The sequence below is a fragment of the Atta colombica genome, unplaced genomic scaffold (genome assembly GCF_001594045.1).
Source record: "Atta colombica isolate Treedump-2 unplaced genomic scaffold, Acol1.0 scaffold207, whole genome shotgun sequence".
NCBI classification, from domain to species: domain Eukaryota; kingdom Metazoa; phylum Arthropoda; class Insecta; order Hymenoptera; family Formicidae; genus Atta; species Atta colombica.
This window is the reverse complement of record NW_017259302.1, coordinates 2,818,617-2,841,095: the sequence shown is the minus strand read 5'-3', so window position 1 is coordinate 2,841,095 and position 22,479 is coordinate 2,818,617. Positions and strand designations below refer to the sequence as shown.

Below are 22,479 nucleotides of genomic sequence, written 5' to 3'. Positions count from 1 at the left end.
TAAGAGTCTTCATATAATATTTATAATAGCGACAAATATAAATTTTTTTGTTTGTAAGTTTCAAATTGCAAAATTAAAAATAGAATAAATTATGTTGTAAATAAAATATATAAAAGTAGTAATTAAAATATTCTGAGTGATTTGAGAAATAAGAATTAATTTACCAGAATTTTAAGTTGCTGCTCTTTTAAATTGTGCTATCTGTCACATTTAATAGTCCATCGATTTTTAATTCAAGCAATATTTCTTCTTTATGAAAATATCTGCGCCAGCTTCTTAAACCCAGAACTACACACATATATCTGCGAGATCCAACAAGATTTCGTCATTAACATTTTTGAGAATTTCTTTTTGTTTAAATATTTATTTTTTAATTTAGCAAGTTGATTAGAACTTTGATCGTCTGGAAAAAGATTTGTCGAAAAATATACGCTTTCCCAGAATTAGGTATCTATATATATAAAAATATTCAACTGTGTTTGAGAGACTCGGCATATAGTTTACGTGTGCAACAAAAAATGTGTATGCAGTTCTAAGATTAATAATGCGTGACTTTTGTGTGATATTTTTATATCAATAGTACGTAAATAATGAATGTACGATGCTATTACTATTTTTATTTTACTTTAATATAATGATAATGTTACTTTTCTTGAAAATATTTAAAACAAAGACAATTGCGATGATGGATATGTCTCTATTATCTCAACATATAAAACGAGTATTTTATGTTTTTAGCAAATAAATATCTAATAAAGAGAGCTAATAAAATAATAAAAATCTATTGCGCGATAAATCTATTATATATTGTATCCATTTACGTTTGTTGGAATGGCTTTAACAGGAAGATTCTTTTCTTCAAAGATACGATATATGGAAGATTAGCACGGAGCAATTAGGAACTGTATTCTTATAAGCCGTGTGTTACGTGTTTATCTAACACTGGCGTTTAAGCGAGTTGTAGATTAAACATTGCTTATCCGCAATTTATGCGTTATACAAATGTTTCTGATTAATCGCACTTTCTACTAATTATAGTGCAAGATTACGAGGAAACGTCCTGCATAAAAATGTCTTTCCTATAAAAAATTATCTCTCACAAATCGCGAAAAACCTTAGCACATTCTATGTTTTTATTAATAATACTTTAGGCGCTTCAGAAATGAGTTTGATGGTTGTTGCTCACGAGGGCGGTTTATGTTACACCGTCGCCATGTGAATTGTTACGTAATTGCTTCTAATGTTTGCGTAAAACATTTGATTAGTATCTGTGATAGAAAAAATTAATGAGTCCCTCTTTTTCCATTATACAATATCAATATAAATTACCCAAGTAATACAAAAGAATGAAAAATATCACAAAAATATCCTAATTGTGTGGATAATTTTCTCTTAAAATTTTCATTTACATTTTTCAAAGGTTTTTTGCGTTACTTGAGAAGCGATTATTAATTTAAAATCGAAAATAAGAGGATTAAAAATTAATTTACTGAAAATCGTTTTTCAAATTTCTCCATCACTTAATTACGCGCATCTTTCTAAAATGAGTTTGCCGGATTCCTCATATTCTTGACGCGACAGCCACATTTGCTGGAATGAGCCCAAAGAACTGAGGATCGAGCCACCAATCCAAGCACCATAACGTCGCTCGCTTGAGCTATTTGCGCTGATTATTTTCAGTCTCATACTCTGTGAAAATTAAATTATTATAAATCGAGAAATTTGAAATTTCGTAATAAGTACTTAATATCAATTATAAAACGAGTTACCGGTGGGGTTTTACTGGCCAGGTCCCGATTCAGTCTCTCACTGAAGCCCTGAAGACAAGAATTGCCGCCGGTCACCACTACGCTGCCATACAGACTCTGCAACATTAGTGTCTTATTATTTTACAAATAATAATGCACATACTTAAAAATAACGATTTTGCTGAAGTATCTCAAAATTTAGTTAAATACAGATTTGAAAATAGTTTTTTGTTTGAATCAAAATAATTTTGTATAAGATACTCAAACTTGTTGCTAGAATGTTAATTTTTGCAACATTGCTCATCATGTTTGAGATCTCTATGTAATTATTTTGATAGTCCAACAAAGTTATTTTTCGTGAACAAAATTGATTTAAAATGTCTTAAGAAGATTGTCACTCTAATTCAATCTAATCAAAATAAATTTTTTATACATAATACAAATTTGATTGTGAGGATACATACTGGTCTGATATCCATATCGCACATTCCGACACTTGTGGTGACCAGAGGGCCAACTCCTAAAATACTCGCGCCTACACCCTTAACATTACTAGGATCGAAGAGAGCTTCGGGTATCATGAGCCTTATAGATCCGAAATCATCGTTGTAACCAGTCGGAAATTCATAATGCTTCATGGGTAGAGTATTTGCCATATCTTCGTCATAGGGACTATCCGATACTTGTAAACAGTTCATCTGAAAATCCTGTAGCAATTCTCGCACCATGTAACTCAGCCAAGACGATGATGGTTGCGGTCCGGGTCGTTTCGTCCAGCGAGGAGGATCTCTCTCTCGTACTACATCTAAAAAAAAACATGAATTAGTAAGCAGAAATTATACTAGAATTCTTCGAAATTATACTAGAATTCTTTATATAATAGTTGAAATATTGAAATAAATTATATCTTTTAACTTTGATTAAAAATCTGCCAATATTTTATCCTGTAAGAAATAGTTATAATAATCTGTAGTTATATGTCATTGTATAATATATAAATTTCTTCCACATATATATTTAGCATTTTTAATTAAACGTTATTTACCTTTGTTGGCGACAAGACAAGCTGGTACCAGTTCAATGTCTTTCTCCTCGAAGAACTGTCTACATTGCATAGTGATGAAATCGCCACCCAAAGGGCTCTTGACAATTCCTTGAGTGATAACGTAACCATCGTGAACTGGCACTGCGCTAGTGTGTGTGGCACCGCTGTCCACGACCATCGCCGTAGATCTACCGTTTGCATAAGCAGCCAAAACGGCATTCTTGCAGATATACATAGCCGGCACGTTGAACTTCTCGAACATGAGCTCTAATAACTTCTCGCGTTTCAATCTGGTGTTCCACGGACACTCGGTCATTAGGATCGGATGATGCTCGGATAAGGCATGCAATCGTTGCTTGTATGTATACTCAGTCAGTCGTTCAAACATGTCCCAATCGTCGATCATACCGTCCTTCATCAGGCTCACTATCTCCATATCTAAATCAAAACTGGACTTTTCAGTATTACGAAAGTTCTAACAAAGTGAGTAAAATATAAATACTTATTAATAATGTACTTACATTGATTAATTTTGTAAACGGGATTAATTATAAATGAATTATTATTTACTTTAATATTAAATATTTATAATAATCATATAATAATTGTATAATATATATTAAAATTTTAGGTAAAAATATTTTATCACAAATCATTTTTTTAGTGCAATCAAAAGGTAATTCTACGTAAAAAAGTATTACATAAATAAAATTATTTTATATGAAGTTTTGTTGAAATAAGAGAATCCGAGAATTTCTACAGTTGATTATTATTATGTTTTCACTAATCATCGGAAAAAAATATTTATTTATTTATAAGATTTTTATCGTAGAAAGAATTCCATTTTCTACATTCAATTAAAGTTATTAATAACGAAAAGAAGGTTTGTAGGCTTATTAATAATGATAATGTAGGCGTAATAATAATTTATTACGCTATTTTATTCATTTTATTTATTCTTTTTTATTTAAGTAACATTTACCGAAATGTTAACGATTGAAATATCGGTTTCTTTAATTATATTATAGTCATGGCAGAAGAGTATTATTATATGCGTAGACTATCCTTATATGAAATATAAAATTGATAATCTAAAACATTCTCGCTTTTAAAGTGTCATGTCTATTATATTTAATTAATTTAATATTTTGTATTTTTATATTTAATCTTGATTTTTGCAAGTCTGAAAAACTAAAACTTGATAACATACCCTTTTTTCGCACTTGGATAGCCGTGACGTCGACGTTGTAATGCTTCTTGTTGCAATCAATCCCGCTGGAGTCGGCGGGTTCCTCCCACACCCCGAGGGTCGTCGGGATTTCGGCCTTCGGCGTATCCTCGCCGCCATATCCCACGCGGAGGCTCTGGTGTCCGACGTCGAAGATGATAGCACCTACCTCGTCTGGTGTAATAATCGCGGACAACCACGTGGAATTAATGTAGTGTATAAATATATACTTTTTCTAGTTAGAATAATTATGGAGCGCAGAGCACGTACTTACCACCGCCGTAGACACCACCGCTCATAGTATCTGAAGGGAGAGGAAACTTGGCGCATGCCCGAGTAGACTGTTTCACCCTTGCAGTATGTACCTTTAATATGTATACGCTCACACATGTAGACGTGCATACGCACGCGCGCGCGCAAACACACACACACACACACACACACACACACGCGCGCGCGCGCGCACGCACACTGCCTGACTTGAGAGGATTGCTGCATATATCCTCTCAAGACTAATCAATCGTTGGTTACAGCGATGAACATAAGACTGTTTGTAGAATATATTATAATATTTAATTTAATCTTCTCAAGAATAATTGATAGATTCATTTAAAATTAAATCGCCAAATCTCTTAATATAAAAGAAAAAATTATGAAAATAACTGCTGTAAACATTTTTAATGTTTACACTATGAATCAGGTCATTCACCAAATAAAAATCGACTATCAAAGGATGCTAAATAGTTACAAATTTATGTTAAATAATTTTTTTTATCCACGTTTGTAGATGCTTTAATATAGATCCGACTTAACATGTCGCTTATAGAATTAATTGTTCGTTCTTGTTTATATACGCATCGGCACGCAGATTTGGGACGAGCATATCAATTAAATACTCATTATCTTTAAAAAAACTAAATTGATATCAAATGTTTTTTAATAAATAAAATTAATTCTATTTTGCAAGTTGTTAAAATATCTGATCTTCATAAAAATGTATAAAATAAACAAAAAGTATCAATTAACATCATAGAGAAAGAATGATGATAAAATTAATACTTTTGTAAAATTAAAAAAAGAAGTCCTTTTAATTATATCTTATAAAAGCTGTTTTATACTCTTTATACCCTTTTAAACTTAACTTGATATTTTCAAAATAAATTTGCGATTAAACTTGAATGAACGTAATGAAACAGATGGACAGGTAAAGAAACACACAGGCACGAGACGAGCACATTTCCAATATGGAATTAGTGTTGTATATTTTACAAAGTAAATAGAATATAAACAATCTAAAGTCGTCTAAAACACAATAGTACGAATTTCGTGGTAAATCATTTCGTGTGTCGTAAAGATAGACGATATATCATCAACAGGGCGACTCCTTTCGCTTTCCTCCACCTCGCGCGAATGACTTGAGGGCCGAAATAACAGGGAAAGGCATGGGGGCACTTAAACCGGCTGGCCGAAAAATCGTCACCCGAGTATGAACGGTAACCCAACAAGCCAACGGGTGACATGTTGGCGAAAATGATTCGATGGCAACACGTAGTATCGCGAAGATTACGATAACACTCGCGAAATAGTACTCTTCTCGTGTATACCTCAATAATTTCTTAGATTCATCATTATCATTATCATCATCATCATCATCATCATCATCTTTAAGGTCCGTCGATCGTTAATCGACGCAGACTGGCATCGCATTTGCGTTTTCTTCCTTTTCATTTCTTCTTTTATCTGTCGGGAGAGGGGCTGGGTCTCGGATGGAGTGTGACGTACGCGGCAATTCGTGAGCGAAGTGTACAATGTATGGGTATAGTAGTAATAGACAACTTACAGACATTATGTTCGGTCGTTACGTTTACGCTACTTAGTAACTCGTCTACTAAGACTAGATTTACGCTCAACATTCGTCTCCTTTCATTGACGTTGTAAACTTGCTCAGCTTTCGCACAAACTACAGAGACCTGTGATCACTCTTATGACAGATGTCAAGTGTAAACCTAAACTACAATGCTTTTTTCAGTCTCTCACGGATAAGTTAAAACGACACTGACGACAACGACGAATGATTGCGTTACTTTCTCTTTACATAGACATATACGGTAACACTCTTCGCGGAGAAGCGGAAAATGGCGTGATGAATGGATGTTTGATCGAATCGACGAGAATGATTGGAAGACAAGGAAAAATGTTTTTGGAAGTCGCGTATTGCTCGCTTCGATATGCATGTACAAGTGTCTCGCGCCAGAGATACGTACAGTTATCAGAAAACGATTCGGGGTATCTCGGCCGATTATAGATCTCTTCGCAGTCGTTGATCGCTTCGTAATAGAGTAAGATGGCAGTTACCGTTAGACTTTTACAATTTAATTACAGTCGTCGCGCGTTCGCGTCGTATTTTCGCTATTATAATAATTAGAAGATTGTAATGGGGGAATGTGTACGTATTTGTGTGCTTCGGCAAATCGGAGGCAGATATTCGAATATAAAGATTGTCGCGTGGAGGGAAAAAATCCGAGGTGGATATGGATCGCGCGTATAACGCCGCCATTTTTAACTAACTATAGGATTATTACACGGAATACGGAATAAAACGTGGCAGTTAATACGGATCGTCATCGTCGAGACGCTCCGCGGACTCACGGGGACTTCGTTCGCTTCTTCTTTCGCCACGATATAGAACAGACAACAATGTAGAACTCGACCTGGTCCGCTCAAGTACTTCTGTCAAGTACCTGAACGACACGATACATAAAACTTTGTGGTTCCACCAAGCGGAACCAATAAACGGCAGCTTATAGATTCTCTGTCTCTCTGTTAAACTTAACTTTATTATGATCGCAGCGCGTTCGTTCGCGATCGTTCGCCTAATCGTAGCCCTAAAATACTTAAGCCGAGAAATAATCTTGACGTCGGATCGATCTTGCCGGAAACGTCGGTGGCAGTTTACGGAGCATGTGATCGTCGAGCTGACGGACGCGTTCTCGTCGACGTAGGCCGGGAGCAGGACGAAGGAGCACGTGGAATTATCACTTGAATGACTGGCGATCGGATACGAGACGCCAATTCGCATTAACGAAACGACGGACCGCGGTTTGCATAAATCTCGCGTGATATTTCCTTTATATTTTTCTTCTTTTCTCTTCTATTTACTTTTAATGTCTCTTCTTCTCTTTTATCTTACGACGGGATTTCCGCGTACGCATCGGAGGCTTTTACATGTATTTACACCGCGATTACGAAGTCACGGACGTTTCGTTGGCTGTTATGACCGCGATCGAAGTCGCACTCGGCCTCGCTTAGCTCAAACGCGTCGGAGAAGCCCGAGGGTGGGTCCAGCTTGGGGACGAACAGGTTTCCTGATCCGTCACGCTCCTGGTCCCGATTGGCACAGGGATTGCCCGACTGGTGCTTGGGATGGCCAAGCCCGGAGATTGGCCCGAAGTTGGCACGGGCCTCCTCGCTGGTATGACGCGCCAGCTGTAACATCCTGAATGCAAACGGATTTTCTTTTATCTTGCAAATAGTGGGACATGTTTCATTTAGAATTTATTAACAATTAAAGTTAACGATATGGGCTTAAAACCCAAACTTGGTTAATAAGAAGTCTATAACTAAAAGTTGATAAGAATATATATATTATAGTTTCCTGACAGAAAAAAAATTTTTTGAAAAAGTACAGAAAAACTATATAGATTGAGACAAGATCTTAGAAATTCTTAATTTTTCAGATATGGGACGTAGAATGATGTTATTTGAGGGCGAAGAATTTTTAAGTTTTTCAAAGAAATAACGACGCTCTACGTCCCACTACGAATATATATAAAAAAGTAATCATTTTTAAGATCTTATTTCAATCTATGTTTTCAATTTAGGTTTTCATAAAAGCTTGTCCGACAGGATAATGGAAATCTTTGATAACAATCAATTTGCATCGATGATGCACATCTTTCTCAGTTTTTGCTAACCTTCGATTGGCAAAATAGTCAGCCAAAAATGCTTTCAGGCTATATAATATATTTACTATCGGTTTATAAATAACTTCAATGATCAATTTAGATCGTGTATCTTAAACTTAAATGTAATATCGAATTTGACGACATATTTAAATGTAAATCTTTATTTAACTATAAACTTTGATATCTGAGTAAACAATCAGAAATTCAAGAGCATCGTGGAAAAGATTAAAAAGATTAATAATCGATTAATGAGGCTTACTTGGGTCTTCCCCTTCCAGGAAACGATTTTCTCTCAAAAATCGGTGAGGGTTCTGTAGACGTGCTAGATTCTGGTCCATGGTACAGGAAGTCTGTAAGCAAACACGTTTTCCCTTTGTCTTTTATATCTAATTCGCCGAAAATAAATAATTAATCACACTTTCGCGGTGGAAACTTCATCGTGGATCTACGTTGTTCGATGCAATAACAATCGGTTCGTGCGACAAGACTGCAACCAAGGAAGCGTATATCGCATACACATACGTGCATCAGACAAAATTAGGTCGGGAAAACAAACGTGCACGCGTTACCGTGATCGTCGAACTTCTATGTTTACAATATCAACAGTACGAAAGTGCTTGCAACTAGAAGCAGCGGAAGGCGCGAGCCACGCGAAAATGGAAATCGGAATATAGTGCTTATATATAAATATTTACAATATAGGATTTTTCGAAAGCAAAAATTATATCGTAGGACTGAGTCTCCAACGAGAACGCACTGATAAAAATTTTAAAAAAGGAATTAAAAACTAAAGTCTTCTAATCCGATAAGTTGCCTTCTATCCTACTGCTACACTCCTGAGAATAAGAGAGACAGAAACACAGAGAAAGAGAAAGAAAGATAGAAAGAGAAACAGAAAGAGGTGAAAATATTGCATACTGTGGACACGCGAGTCGGCCGCAGATGCCGAGTGGTGCGAATCGACGAGGTGATTGGAAGACTCGGTTCGGCTGCTGGTCCCGACTTCCGTGTCGCTGTCCGAGCCCAGGGTGTCGTACTCCTCCGACTCGGACTTGCCCTGACTGACCTTGTGCGCTTTGTGCAACGGCGCAGAGGACGAACGGCCTCCGCGCACCTTAGTGTACCGGTTGCAATCCGACTGCAATCAGACGGAATTGATTTCTATGAGATGGTACACCGCGTGTCGCGCATCCACCGCGATCTCCGATCACGTTAGTGGATCTGTGTCTACCGGATCGCATGAGAAACGATCTCAAGATTAGAGCAAAATCGATGATCGTAAGTACATTTCCGCCTGACTAGATTAATAATTTATCTTGTCGAGATTGCTACATGTATTCAAGCGAGTCGATGTATCGCGGGAATCCCAAGAATGGAAGATGTTCGTATACGATTTGCTGATCATGAGTCAAGCGGAATCTTTAGGTAGTTGTGAATTAAAAAAAAATGTTTTCTTGCAAAAATATAAATTACCATATATTTAAATCTATTATTTATACGTATTTTATGAAAGTAAATTTCTCTTATAATTTATTATAATCAATAAAAATTTTATTTTAGACCATACATGTTCTAATTTTTATTATAATCAATTTTTTATAGGCATTACTCATTTTTACTAAGATGTTATTCATTATTAAATTGAAATTAATTAAAGACAGATTAATTTACTATTAATAGTAAAAAAAAATAGATAAAGCTATTTGCTTTTTTATTATGAATTTCGAAGTAATAGTTGAGAAATGTACATTTCGTGTTATTCTCTACTTAGTTGTGAAGGGAAAGAGTAATGAACTTTCACCTTCTCTACAGAAACGCTATTCTACTTCATCGAACTAGGAGTCACGGAAGCGATGAATCATGAGAGAGTCTTTTTTTATGCTACAGCTAGTAAAGCTATGACGAGATTCGGCGACAGATGCATATGTGTAAATGACGAACGATGTTCGATAAGTCTAGTTTGTTGTAATCAATATTTTGATTCACGAGTCTCAGGACAATTGCGAAACGAAGTGAAACGATGGGACCAGCAGTCGCAACAATGTAACTTGCAATGATACTCACTTAATCGATGTCACGAGCTCGTAGTCGAAAAAAAAAGGAACAGAGAAATCCACGTTTCCGAATTGGAAAAGAATTAAGAAAGTTCGCGCGCAAATTAAAATTCGTAATATCACATGTATTAATCGCGCGCGAAACAAGAAACTTGGAAAACTCATCTTGAACATGCGAGTGACTTATAAGTATTCGCATAGAAGATCGCTAAGTATTCCGATTTATGTCGCAAGGATAAGAGATATTCTCGGTGCATTGATCGGGGTACGCATGCAGTTGTCGCAGGTGTCGAAGATGTAACGAAGCTGGGAATGTATGAAAGTGAATGATAAAAGCGGTGACAGGTTGTCATGCTCACGCGTTTCTTCCCGCACGTTTTACACCAACGTTTTGCTTGAATATAAATGCATAGTTTTTATAGAATCCAAAATCACGATTTTAATTATATAGAATTGTGACTTTTTGTAATTTATATTTTACGTCAATTTACAATTTTATATTTTATGTCGAGAATACTTTAAATTGCAAAAAATTTAGACGCTAAAGAATTAAAAAATTTAACTAAAATTTCTTTAAATCCAGTTTATTGGATTTAAGTTAGAAAAAAAGATATTAGATGTGGATTGCTATTTTGGCCAAAATTGCATGAAATGAATTTGTTTCAATCTCAAAAAAAGAAATCAAGAAAACGAATGATGAAACTAGAGAATTAGAGATAAAAAATAAAAATATTACACGGTCGGAAATTATACGGGATAGAAACGTGCAGCGAGAAAACGGCATTTCTAATAACATAAATCGGTAGACGATACCTCTCGTAACTGAAGGGTATCGGCAGTGGAGAGACGAGGGTCGTGATAGACAAAGGTCTGAAGAGGCGCAGCAGAATTGCAGCGACTGTCGCCTCCTGCAGGAACACTTTCCTCCAGCTGGAACGTGGCGTATGGGTAGATATCTTCCGAATATTCTACAAGCATGTTTAATGTCGTTCTGTTAATAGTGATCCAGGCTGCAATCGTTTGCCCCTTGCACAATCTCAATTTCTCAGAGAGATAGAGGGAAACAAAAGGAAGAAAGGGAGAGAGAGAGAAAGAAAAAGAGCTCTATCCCCGCATTTGTTTTATATTATTATCGATTTTTTACAGAAAGAACGAGTTTGATTTCATTGATGCAAATTGGTCTGCTTATCTCACCTGGTATTTTCTCGAGCGTGGCCATCTCGTGAATCGGCGAGCGTAGCGGCTTACGCACGGTGGCGTAATACTGTTCACGCTGTTCCATATTCTGTTTATTGTCTAGGGCGGCCGCAGTTTGCGCGTCATGCAGACTCCCGATGTCGCCCATAAACGGACCTGTAATTAACATCTTAAGATACAATGACCACGCTTTCAAAATTAAATAAGCGAGATTAATTCTTTTCAAAATTGACAATTTTTTTTACAAAAACTTCATCATTTGTCGATTCTATTAACGTATTTTAATGACTTTTATTATCTATATTTCTTCTTGTGTGTTTTACTTATTATACTTATTATACAAATTCTTTAACTACAATTTAGAAAATTATATGCGCATGTGACAGACTAACGTTTGCGAAAGCAATAGAAGACGGCACCGGCTGCAGCAATGACTGCGAACGAACTTAACACCAAAGGTACGATGAGCTTTAGATCCGAATATACGGAGGTGTGTTGGGGAATATAATGATCGATCTCGATGGCGGACATGGTCGTGCTAATGTGCGGCTGCAACGTCGTTATCTTGTACTCAGCCACCGACGAGCCGGCATTGTTGTGGGCTCTTATGCGGATGTCATAAGTGGTCCCCGGCTGCAATTCGCTCAGAGTATACGTCTTTTGCACCTGCACAATATATAAGTTGCATATAGGTCATCATAATTCCATACATGAAATATTAAATTGTCTTTAAGATAAATTGGTATCAATATTATAGCAATTAATGATAATATTATGTTTGTAAGGACAATATTGAAATGTCTACATTGTGAAAGAATTTATGTGACTAAAATGTTTCACAATAAAATATTTATACACATCCTATATTTTGTGCTATTTTATTTTTAATTAAATTTCTTAAAAACCGTTTTTCCATAGTAAGAACATCAAATCATTGATAATTTTTAAGTTCGAAATAATTGAAATTAAACAATGATATAATACATTATATTTCCTAATTTAGTTAATTTTAGGTAAAATTTTGTTACTAGAATCCTTTCTAGAAAAAGATTTAAAGTGTAATATATTATAAAAAAATACAATGTTATATAAAGATTGGAAGCGACATTTATTGACATCTCTTGATTCTTTTTGCAAAGAAAAAATTGACTGAAATTGGTGATAAATTGATTTGGAAAATTTTTACTTTTATAATTTCTATAACGCTTTTAGGGAAAGATAAGTAACTTTTTTATTGTGTATACATATATATCTAGCAAAATAAAATCTCTTCACATTCGAATACCTCTATATTATTCGAGACCAGCGTCCAGATACCCTCGCCGCTTTTCCTGTACTCCAGTTCAAAGAAAGTTATGGGACACCCTCCGTCGTTCCACGTGCTGAGATGCAGGGTGATCCATGAAACATTAACCGTAACAAACTTGTCGCCAGTTCCAGGCGAGTCATCCGGCTTGGAGCCCTTCGTAGTCGCCTTGACGATCTCGCTGGGTCTGCCCATGCCGATGCGATTATACGCCGTCAGGTACATCTGATAGTCATTACCGCACCAGAGTCGTGACAAGACGAAGCTGCTCACTTTGTGCGACACCTTAAACTCCTCCCACTCGCCAGACTCGCGTTTGTAATGTAAGATGTAACCGCGAATCGGCGAACCGCCATCGTCACCGTTCTTCCACTGTACATTAATTGAATTGCTGCTGGTGCTGGTCGCGTGTAATAATGGTGCCGCAGGTGGAACTGAAAAAGACAAATTTTGAATTTATAAATCGCTCCCTATAATATTGACTGTAAATTACAAGCTTTTAAAAAAAATTTATTTACGGTCGAATAAAAATTAAATGTAAATATTAACATTAATATGTTAATTATTAGTATTAGTTTTGTATTTAAAATGATAGAACAGAGTACATAAATCAAAACATGTAATAATAAAAATAAACAAACATAACATTTAAATTAAATTATTTAGAATTTAATAAATTTAATTAACTATTAGTACATATATATTATGTTCTTTATAGAGATCACCCAATTTTTTATTTCATTAATTAATTGTGACACAATGAACTTTTTGTAATTAATTTTTCAATAATTAATAAAATTAAATTATGTATATTACTGATAATAAATCATGTGTGATTATTATACTAAAATGAAAATTGCGTTTACCTTGTACGGTTAAACGATGAGTTATTTGATCGGAGCCATGGCGATTCTCCACGAAGCAAGTGTAATTTCCGCTATCCTCTCTATGAAGTTCAGTGATCTGCAAAGATCCATCGATATGGAGGGACACCCTGGTGGATGGCTTGACTATCTGACCCCATTGCTTCCAAATAATCGAGGGTTTGCCTACGCTTTGACAAGGCAGCGTTACATCTTGCTTCCACGGTACGATAAGCGTGGTACCGAACGAATATATGGCGGCGCGTACTGTAATAGAGTAAGTCGAGTGAATCCTTATTGAGTGCATAATAGTCGTTGTTGATAAGTTAGCTTTTACCACGCGAAGCAAACTTAGAAAGTGTTTCATGACGGGAAAGATTTAAAGTTTGTTATAAAGAGTTTGCGAAGACTTTCTGCTGAGAAGCTGAGAAGAAAATAAAAAGCGCGCGACTCATTAACAAACATAAATACGGCACTCGGTATGTCATTACCAGTTGACTGTAGACAATTTATTTAGCTCGAAAAACGGATGTTTATACGATGGGCGAATCGTTTCCGAACGACGCTTGAAAACGTAACTTTCGCAACTAGTCCAATTTGTGCGCCGAATAGCAGCTCCAAGTTTCACGACTGCAGTAAAGCTGCATATTTTCGATGTACCAATGTTATAAATTACTCTTTCGCGTTCTCGTACAATCTTCTGGATATCGAAAGTACATAGAGTGTGAAATGTATATTGACGAATAAATCTTTGTATAAATAAAATAAGGTAAATATCCAGAATGTAGACTCCGTTTTAATACACTATATTTTTTAATATTTAGAAATATATGTTTCCTCTTTTGAATCTGACTATAAGTTTTCAATTTTATACATAGCAAAAATGTAAATCCTACTTAAAAATTTTAATCTTAGTTATAAAAAATTTAAAAACATAGCAAAGCTCAAGTAGATCATGTAAGAGACGATGTAATCTCGAAACTAATTTGAAATAAAAATAATCTTTTTACCTTCACTGGAAGGAGAGACCGTAACGGACGGGGTTTGCGGACCCTCGCCAACCGAGGTGACCGCCGCGATCGTGAATTCGTACTGGCTCCTCTTGTGCAAATCCTCGGCCTGATAGCTGGTCTGATATGGCGGTAGGGCTCTTCTATGCCACTTACCCTCCGATCCCAATCCACGAATATGTACATTGTAGGAGGTGATGTTGCCATTACTTTTCAGGGGTGGTTGCCAAGAGACGATAATGGACGTGGCTGAATTGACAACTGCTTTGACACCAGCCGGCACCTGCGGCAGATCCTCTTCGGTTACACAATAAAGGGGTGACGAGGCGACGCCATCGCCAGTTCTGGTATACGCCAGGACTTGAATCGAATAATTCGTGTACTTTTCCAGGCCATGGAGTCCTACAGTTAGTGCAGTAGTGATCTTCATCTCTGGTTTGACAGACTCCGTCAGCGCATCCATGTTTTCCCACATGACCTTGTAACCTTTCAGGATCCCGTTCAGGCTGGAATCGGGCGGAGATTCCCAGGAGACTTGTAAGGACGTTGATGAGAGCGCGGTGCATCGCACATCCTGAGGAGGGCTGCTAGGGACTAGAAAAATTCAAAGTTCCATTCAAAGGTTTTATCTTTGCAAAGTAATCCATCAACTTTCATATTGCAAATATCTTGTATCAAAATTTCATATGTTATATGCGTATTATGTACATAATATTGTTATTTAACATTTATATGTAATTTAAAAAGTGATACTTGTTATTTTTTTATAAGATTAATAGATTATTATATTTTAATATGTAAGAATAAACAAATTTAAATATACTAGAAATGAAAGTAGCGCAGCAGCTACTTTAGTTATGCATTTAAAATAAAAGAATAATAATCTAATATATATATATATATATATATATTCACACGTAAATATTTATCCGTATGTTAATTTCAATGAAAATTATGATATTGCTGTGAATTGGATATATTTTTACGATAGTGATAATTTAGGAAATACGAACAGTGCAGCTCGTAAAACTCGTACTACATTTAAAATATCGATATTCGTCGTATATTCGAGCGCAATGTGACTACGCGAATATTTCAAGAACGAGTTTAGGAGGAAAGTTTTTAAAGAGATACCATTGCCGTTGTAAGTCGCGGGGATGTTTGCCTCTCTACGATCGAAAATATCGGAGTGCTTGCACTTGAAAGTTTCGTCGGGTCCGCCATTCCCCGGCGGGGATAAGATTAAAGAAGTTATTTGCGAGCACGGGTGCCGCATCTGAATTTATTATTTATCCGGGAAGTCGTGCAGCCACGGCCGCATGCGGTCGGTATTCATAGCGGAATTCGTGATAGGCTCGCGAGAAGGCGCGAATATTATTCTCTTCATGAATTTTTGAAGCTTCTCGGGTCGAGTTCTGACGTAAAAATAGCCGTCTAGACGAGAATTTCTCTCTCGAACTCACGAATGCGCCGATCGATCGTATCAAATATGTTAATTCTGTTGGCGTTCAATGTGCATATTTTCGTCGTTGTTCGATTCATCGGAAAACCTACGATAAACGTGTCACTTCACCGAAATAAAGTTTAATAAAATTAATCTGGACCAAATTTAAGATTTAAGATTGACATTTATTGCATATTTTCATCGTTATTTTAACTATTTTAAGAAATTTGCAAAATGATTTAGAAATTGTTTTTCATTTTAGCGAGACATTTTTTTAACAAAAATATAAATCAGAGCATAAGTCGAATGTAAAGAGATAGTAATAGAACAGTAATAGAAGCATAAACGAAGTTTCTAGGAGGAGAAAATTGAGATAACGAAATGTAAAAGAGGCGTTTACGCTTACATTTGATTTATACTCCGATTTATATTTTTATCAGAGCTGTAAAAACATGCTTTGCGGTGTCCTTGACGCTTGCCGAAAATGAATCGATTGACGGGGCTTTTTTTCACGGTCGCTTACCGTCCTCGAGTGTTGATGCCACAACTTCCTGAGTCATGGGACCAGGTCCGAGGGCGTTGAACGCTTGAACCACCACGCTGTAACGCGTGAACTTCTTCAAGTTTGTCAAGTGATGCTGACGTCCCGGCATGGATGTTCTTGCCAAACCCAGAGCGACGCTCGCTGTCGAGATCCGTCTTTCCACAGTTTTATACGTATATTGCTCCGCCCCCAACCTGAATTTCATGAAAGTGTTCGTTACACCTGGTTTGTATAATTAATTAGTTCGTAGAAAGGGTGTCAAGTATCTCCTTTTAACCTTAAACTTTGTGTAAAGTTTCGGCGGCGAAACTTACTTGATATTAGATTACTGTGTGAAAAATATAAAAATAATATGGATTTATGTGGATGACACACGTGGCAGAAATCAAGATAAAAAAAAATTATATTATAATAAAATTTATTATAATTGAAAAAATATATAATATATGAGATAAAGAAACTTCATCTTTTGAATAAATATTCCAGAATATGCAGTTTAAATAATAAATAAGTGAGAAGTGTTATGCGAATTGTATATTAAATTAAATATATCGATTAAAAATTTAATAATAGAGACAAGTTAAAAAGTGATCAAAAATAGAAACACGACGCATAAGCTACATCATCGAATTTATAATTGACCTAGTCAATGTAATTTAGCATTCTAAAAAGATGGAAAAAATTTATATCAAATTTAACTGGTTCGTAAAAGCATCACAACAAAAGCGCACTGAAGCGATGTAACAAAACGCGGTCGTAAAAAAAAGCCTATAGTTTTTCGAGGATTTGTCAGCGTTGCCCCAGGCGGATAAATAACTGACCCCGAGATAGCTCGTCGTTTATTAATGGCGCGTGAATTCTACGCGGTATCAGCTCTGTGGGCTGAAATACAGGAAGTTGGAATTCTGTGTGCGTGCCTATATGTATGAGCGCGCGAGGGAGGAAACAAACCCCTATCTGTCGAGGTACGTCGTTAAAATAACGGTAGTGTTTTCGGTCGTTACCTGTGTTCCTTGTAGCCGACATGATAACCGAGTATCTCGCCGTTCCATAAATCATGATCGGGCGGATCCCAGGTGACGTTGAATTCGGTCGAGCTGATGGGGTCTACTTTGAGATTTCGTGGTGGTCCACCCGGTTTCTCTCCCTCTGTTGTTGTTTCTAAAATCTGAAAAGCCATAAAATCTTCTTTTGAAATCTTTGGTGAATCCATTCACTTTCGCTGCGTATTCTTTTTTCCCATTAATTGTTACTAAACTTTTCAAGTATTTTATCATTTTTGTTTGTAACGAATTTGAATTACAAAAAGAGACGATCGGAAAATAAAGACGGAAATTAAATTCTTTTGTGAAACTGACATGGATTCAGAAATCGTTCAAAAAATACATATAGTGCAATATAAAATCCGGATGTCAGCCGTCGGTGTTTAAGGAAACATGTGAAACGCAGATCGCAGTTGGGGAGAATCTGCGGGAACAGAACGAATTTGGCTGGATGCATTTCGATATTTCGCTTCAAAGCATTGCGGCGGATGTTACGCAGACTGCATCCTTAAACGCGCAAACGAATTCTTTTCTGGAAGAAAAAAAAGTGCGAGAGGGGTCGAAAGAGCAGCATGGAGCGCAATTTAAATCCAGGCCAACAATGCAGCCGCACATCCGTCAAGAGACGACAGAGAGAGGGATAGGTTTCGAGATGAGATAGTTCTTTTTTTTTTATGCGCGCGGAAAATATCGATCGAACTCGATTCCCATCACACCCCGGTGTTCCGATTGTTTTAATTCTCGAGGGAGAAGGGGATGACCGACTAGTCGGCGAGGAATACGATCGTCCGAGGGTGCGATTTGACTTGTAAATGTTCGGCCTGGCCCCGATACCTACGTCGCTCGCTTGACTCCGACCCAGTTCGTTGTCCGCGTACATCCGAAACTGGTAAGTGACCGCTGGACGCAAACCGCTCACGTGGCCGCGAGCACGTGTTCCCGGTACTGTCGTGTGGAACGTGTGGTCGTGCCATACTTCTGCAAAATTGAACGATCATCTTGCGGTAATTTAATCCCTTGGGTCAAAGAAACATCGATCAGTTGAAACTGCTGTTATGTTTTTACCTGTCCACAAGCTGTTATCAGCTCTTTTAATATTTTGAATTATATACTCTGTGAGCAAAAACTATCCGAACTTTATTTTTTTTTAAATTGCGGGAAAACTGTAAATCAAATCTGTTTGTTTTGCTACACATGTTCTTTATATTTAGTAAAAATGAATCATAACATTCTTTCTCCGTTGGAGAATGACAGTTGTTTATGTCAGTAAAGATTTTTGTGCGTGGCACACTTTTATCGTAACTATCGAGCAAAGAATTTGTTTAAAATTTTGCGTCGTCATAAACGAATTGTTCGTTTATGACGCAAAATTTCAAACAAATTCTTTGTTCGATAAAAATCGCCATTGATAAACAATGTCATTAAATTGTCATTCTCAAACGGCTTGAAGGAACGCGGATTTTTTTTAAAGTTCGAATACTTTTTATCACAGTATATGTATATTTATCCAGAATATAAATTAGTTTAGAATATCTAATTCTGCAATTTAATTATATATATTTATACAAATAAATTCTCTAAAGAAATAAATACTCTTGTTTGCAATTTGCAATCAAGAATATAAAACCAAATGTGAAATACTTAGATATCAGATTTTTATTAACATACTTTCAATTTTTATTAATAATTTTATTTATTATTATATATTATATATATATAAGAAATAATTTATTAATAAATTTATTAATAAATTTAATCTATTTTAAAAACTCTTTTTTTTATGTTAATGTTCTCCTAAATATAAATAATATTAAATTTGTAGACATTACATTTTTCAATTACCTTAATTGCTACGATGCTTACCTGATTCGGTTTTGTACTCGATTATGTATTGGGTAATTGGACTGTTCCCGTCTTGACTAGTCGTCCAGCCTAGATTAATGTGACGACTGCCTTTCTCGATCACGTGAAGATTCCGTGGAAAGTCTGGAGGCTCTATATATCAATGATTATGTAGAAGTCTCTTTTAATTTTAAAATGCTATCACTATTGAGTGGTATAATATTGCTAATTGATAAGTAAATTTTACAAGAAAAGGCCTTCTTATTAATATAACACAAATTTTTCCTATATTTCATTCTTTTAATAACAAAATATTTATAATTTAGAAATATAAATAACATAAACAATATAATATATTATAGAATCGTATATGTGATAACACAAACTATAGAAATCAAAGCCTTACACGGTCTAGTTAGATCTTAAATGCTTGTATGATTCTTGTATGAATTTATATATTACGTATGTAATTCTTAGAAATGCGCGCCGAAATGATTTTTCGATCTTGAAACACTAACCAAATAACTACCGCAGTAATATTAAATTGACTAGCAATTTAACAAATTTTTGATGTTTATTCGCATCTTCGAAACAATCTTAATATTGTAGTTAATTCTTATTGCGAAAAATATTATTATCTCGGCCGAGAGTAGAACTCGGATCTCTTGCATTCCGTGCGAGCGTCCTTTAGACTATAAGAATTATACAAGCATTTAAGATCCAGCTAGACCATGTAAGGCTTTGATTTCTATAGTTTGTGTTATCACATATACGGTCCTATAATATTAGGTAGTAAAAAGAAATCCATTATTTTTGCATGAAATTGAATGGAAAAAAAATGGATTTCTTTTTACTACACCTAATATATTATATTGTTTATTTACGTCGCTTAAAGAAGATGTTCCTTCATATACCAATTATTGCGAAGAATATTACTAAGGCCTCGGTAGTCTAAAGTTCCATTTACAACGCTCGTGGAATTATTTCATTCTTGTTGTTTATCAAATGTTAAATAAGAATGCTCGCGAGCGTTGTGAGCGTCAAATGGAACCTACCCTTATTATAGATATAATGCTGATATAATATTGACCATCAGGGGATTCAAACTAATATATAACAGACAGAATTTCTAAAAGCTTCTCTCCGCTTTTAGTATGATAGATTAAACCTCCTAATGATCATTAAATAATTTAACGCTTAATGATCTCATTCAAAAATTTACGTAACAATAACATTCTAAAATTAATGTAAAGTCAATATTAAACTTTTCAACGCTTAAACAATTTTCTTTTGTTTACTAAATCCGATTTATAATTAGTATACGTTTTTCATTATTTTAATGTATGAGTTTTAAGAATTTTAAATTAACTCCTTCCTATCATATTCATTACGGATAAAAATTTTTATTTATACTATGTGCATTATCTGCGATCAGTTATTCTAATATGTATTATTTTGTATGTATTATTTTGCATGATATCTAAAGAGGCATTATAATGCTTTTATAATAGCGACGGTATTATCTAATAAAAGCTTGACTGATGCAGATATAATTTCAACATTTAACACGCTATTTTAAATAGCGTCAGTCTGATTTTTGATATAACCTCTATTAAAATGTTTCACCGCGTGAAATTACAGTTGGACAATTAGTTGGGAATTTTCGGCTAATTCCGAGGCATAGTCCATCGTGTATCGCGTCCTATGGAATAATTTTCAGTTATGGCACGATTGTCGCGTACCTGCATTATGCATATTTCACGGGTTATCCGGCGCAATACGTCCGCTCGAAGCGTATCTCATTTTGGAGAACACATAGAGAGTGCGAGCCACCGGCTCATCTGTCTCTCCGTGCGCGTACTTGCACGGACGTACATTAAATTAAATGGACGCGCGTTGTCGAGTGCCTGTATACATTACGATAATTACATTCAGCGAAATAGCGTTACGCACAAACAACCGACCGACTGACGCCCCGAAGGCATCATCGCGATAACTCGCGTCGCAATAATTTCATGAACTTCATTGACTATCTCCTACCTTCGACAGAGAACAAACGATTATTAAATGTCAACGTTAACACGGAAATATCATTGTTATTTTTATTGCAACTTTTTTCTTGTTGCTATGTTGTTATTATATGTCCTTCTGTATATTAATACTATCTTTCAAGTAATATTATCAATTAATGTGTCTTTGTATTCGGTGCCGATGATTTTTCAAAGCGCTTCTATAGTTTCATAGTCTAGATAATAATTTATAAAAGTACCTTGGATATAAAGATGAATCGTCATCTCGTCGCGGCCGTAAGCGTTGGACGCGATACAAAAATACCTTCCACTGTCCTCGCGGCTAGTGCTGACGAAACCGAGAACGCTAACGGCGCCGTCGGTAGTGTTATCCTCCTTAAGGGTATAACGATAATCAGGAAGCTTAGGATCTAATTGGGAACCTGCTTTCTTCCAAACTATTTTTAAAGGATGGTCGCCTTTCGCTTCGCAACGTAAAGAAGCATTCGACCCTAGCCTCGCGGTCTGATTACGATGCTTCTCCACAAAATGTGCGGGAACTGTATCAAGCAAAATAAAATTCTATTTATAATTATATAATTATATAATCAGGTATGGTGCATTCTTAAAACGCATATTATTTTAGATTATTCTAGAACACAGTCACATTTAAATAAATTCTATTTGATAAAATTAAATTCTTGAGTTATACTTTGAACAAACCACCAAGTTTAAAAAAATTCTATAATTTTGTATCTCATAAATTTTTATACATATATATGTGTGCTTCTATTCTAAAGTGTTTTTCGTACAGAAAAAAATGATTTTGCTAAAGTATTAAATAATTTAGCTAGATACAGTCCTGAAAATAATTTTGTTAAACCATCAAAATAATTATGTAGAAATAATAAACATAATGAGCAAAGCTGCAAAAAAATATTCTAGCAATATTCCAGCTTAGGCGAATTATATATTTATATAATTCTTTTAATGATCCAATAAAATTAGTATCTGTATCTATATAAATTTTTAGATGCTTAACAAAATTGTTCTTTTTGTGCAATGCGGTATAAAATTATATATAAAATTCTATCCTGAAAGATATAGGTCTTTTAAAATAAGATGGCTAACAGAAAAAGAGGCAGATCAAATTGGCAAAAATAATTACAGAAAATGAAGTA

At 35.4% G+C, this 22,479-nt stretch overlaps 2 protein-coding genes across 2 annotated transcripts in view; both read right to left on the bottom strand.

Annotated features, from left to right (window-relative positions):
• Window positions 1-1,524: 1,524 nt before the first annotated feature.
• On the bottom strand, window positions 1,525-4,332 carry LOC108687474 (actin-like protein 6B). Its single transcript, XM_018193244.1, has 6 exons — window positions 4,296-4,332; window positions 4,004-4,195; window positions 2,794-3,231; window positions 2,213-2,553; window positions 1,770-1,865; window positions 1,525-1,689 (listed from the first exon to the last, which is right to left on the bottom strand). The coding sequence occupies exons 1-6, from the start codon at window positions 4,318-4,320 to the stop codon at window positions 1,525-1,527; spliced, it is 1,257 nt and encodes a 418-aa protein (XP_018048733.1). The 5' UTR covers window positions 4,321-4,332.
• Window positions 4,333-7,238: 2,906 nt separating this feature from the next.
• Window positions 7,239-22,479, bottom strand: part of LOC108687433 (Down syndrome cell adhesion molecule-like protein Dscam2) — an 83,316-nt gene continuing 68,075 nt past the window's right edge. The window contains exons 11-24 of the mRNA XM_018193186.1: window positions 21,559-21,858; window positions 19,311-19,442; window positions 18,286-18,425; window positions 17,409-17,572; window positions 16,384-16,598; window positions 14,417-15,010; window positions 13,410-13,673; window positions 12,523-12,977; window positions 11,630-11,903; window positions 11,235-11,393; window positions 10,854-11,008; window positions 8,905-9,124; window positions 8,246-8,336; window positions 7,239-7,517 (exon numbers count right to left, since the gene is read on the bottom strand). Coding sequence (XP_018048675.1) covers window positions 7,253-7,517; window positions 8,246-8,336; window positions 8,905-9,124; window positions 10,854-11,008; window positions 11,235-11,393; window positions 11,630-11,903; window positions 12,523-12,977; window positions 13,410-13,673; window positions 14,417-15,010; window positions 16,384-16,598; window positions 17,409-17,572; window positions 18,286-18,425; window positions 19,311-19,442; window positions 21,559-21,858 — 3,428 coding nt within the window. The 3' untranslated portion in view covers window positions 7,239-7,252. The remainder of the gene's footprint in view (window positions 7,518-8,245; window positions 8,337-8,904; window positions 9,125-10,853; window positions 11,009-11,234; window positions 11,394-11,629; window positions 11,904-12,522; window positions 12,978-13,409; window positions 13,674-14,416; window positions 15,011-16,383; window positions 16,599-17,408; window positions 17,573-18,285; window positions 18,426-19,310; window positions 19,443-21,558; window positions 21,859-22,479) is intronic.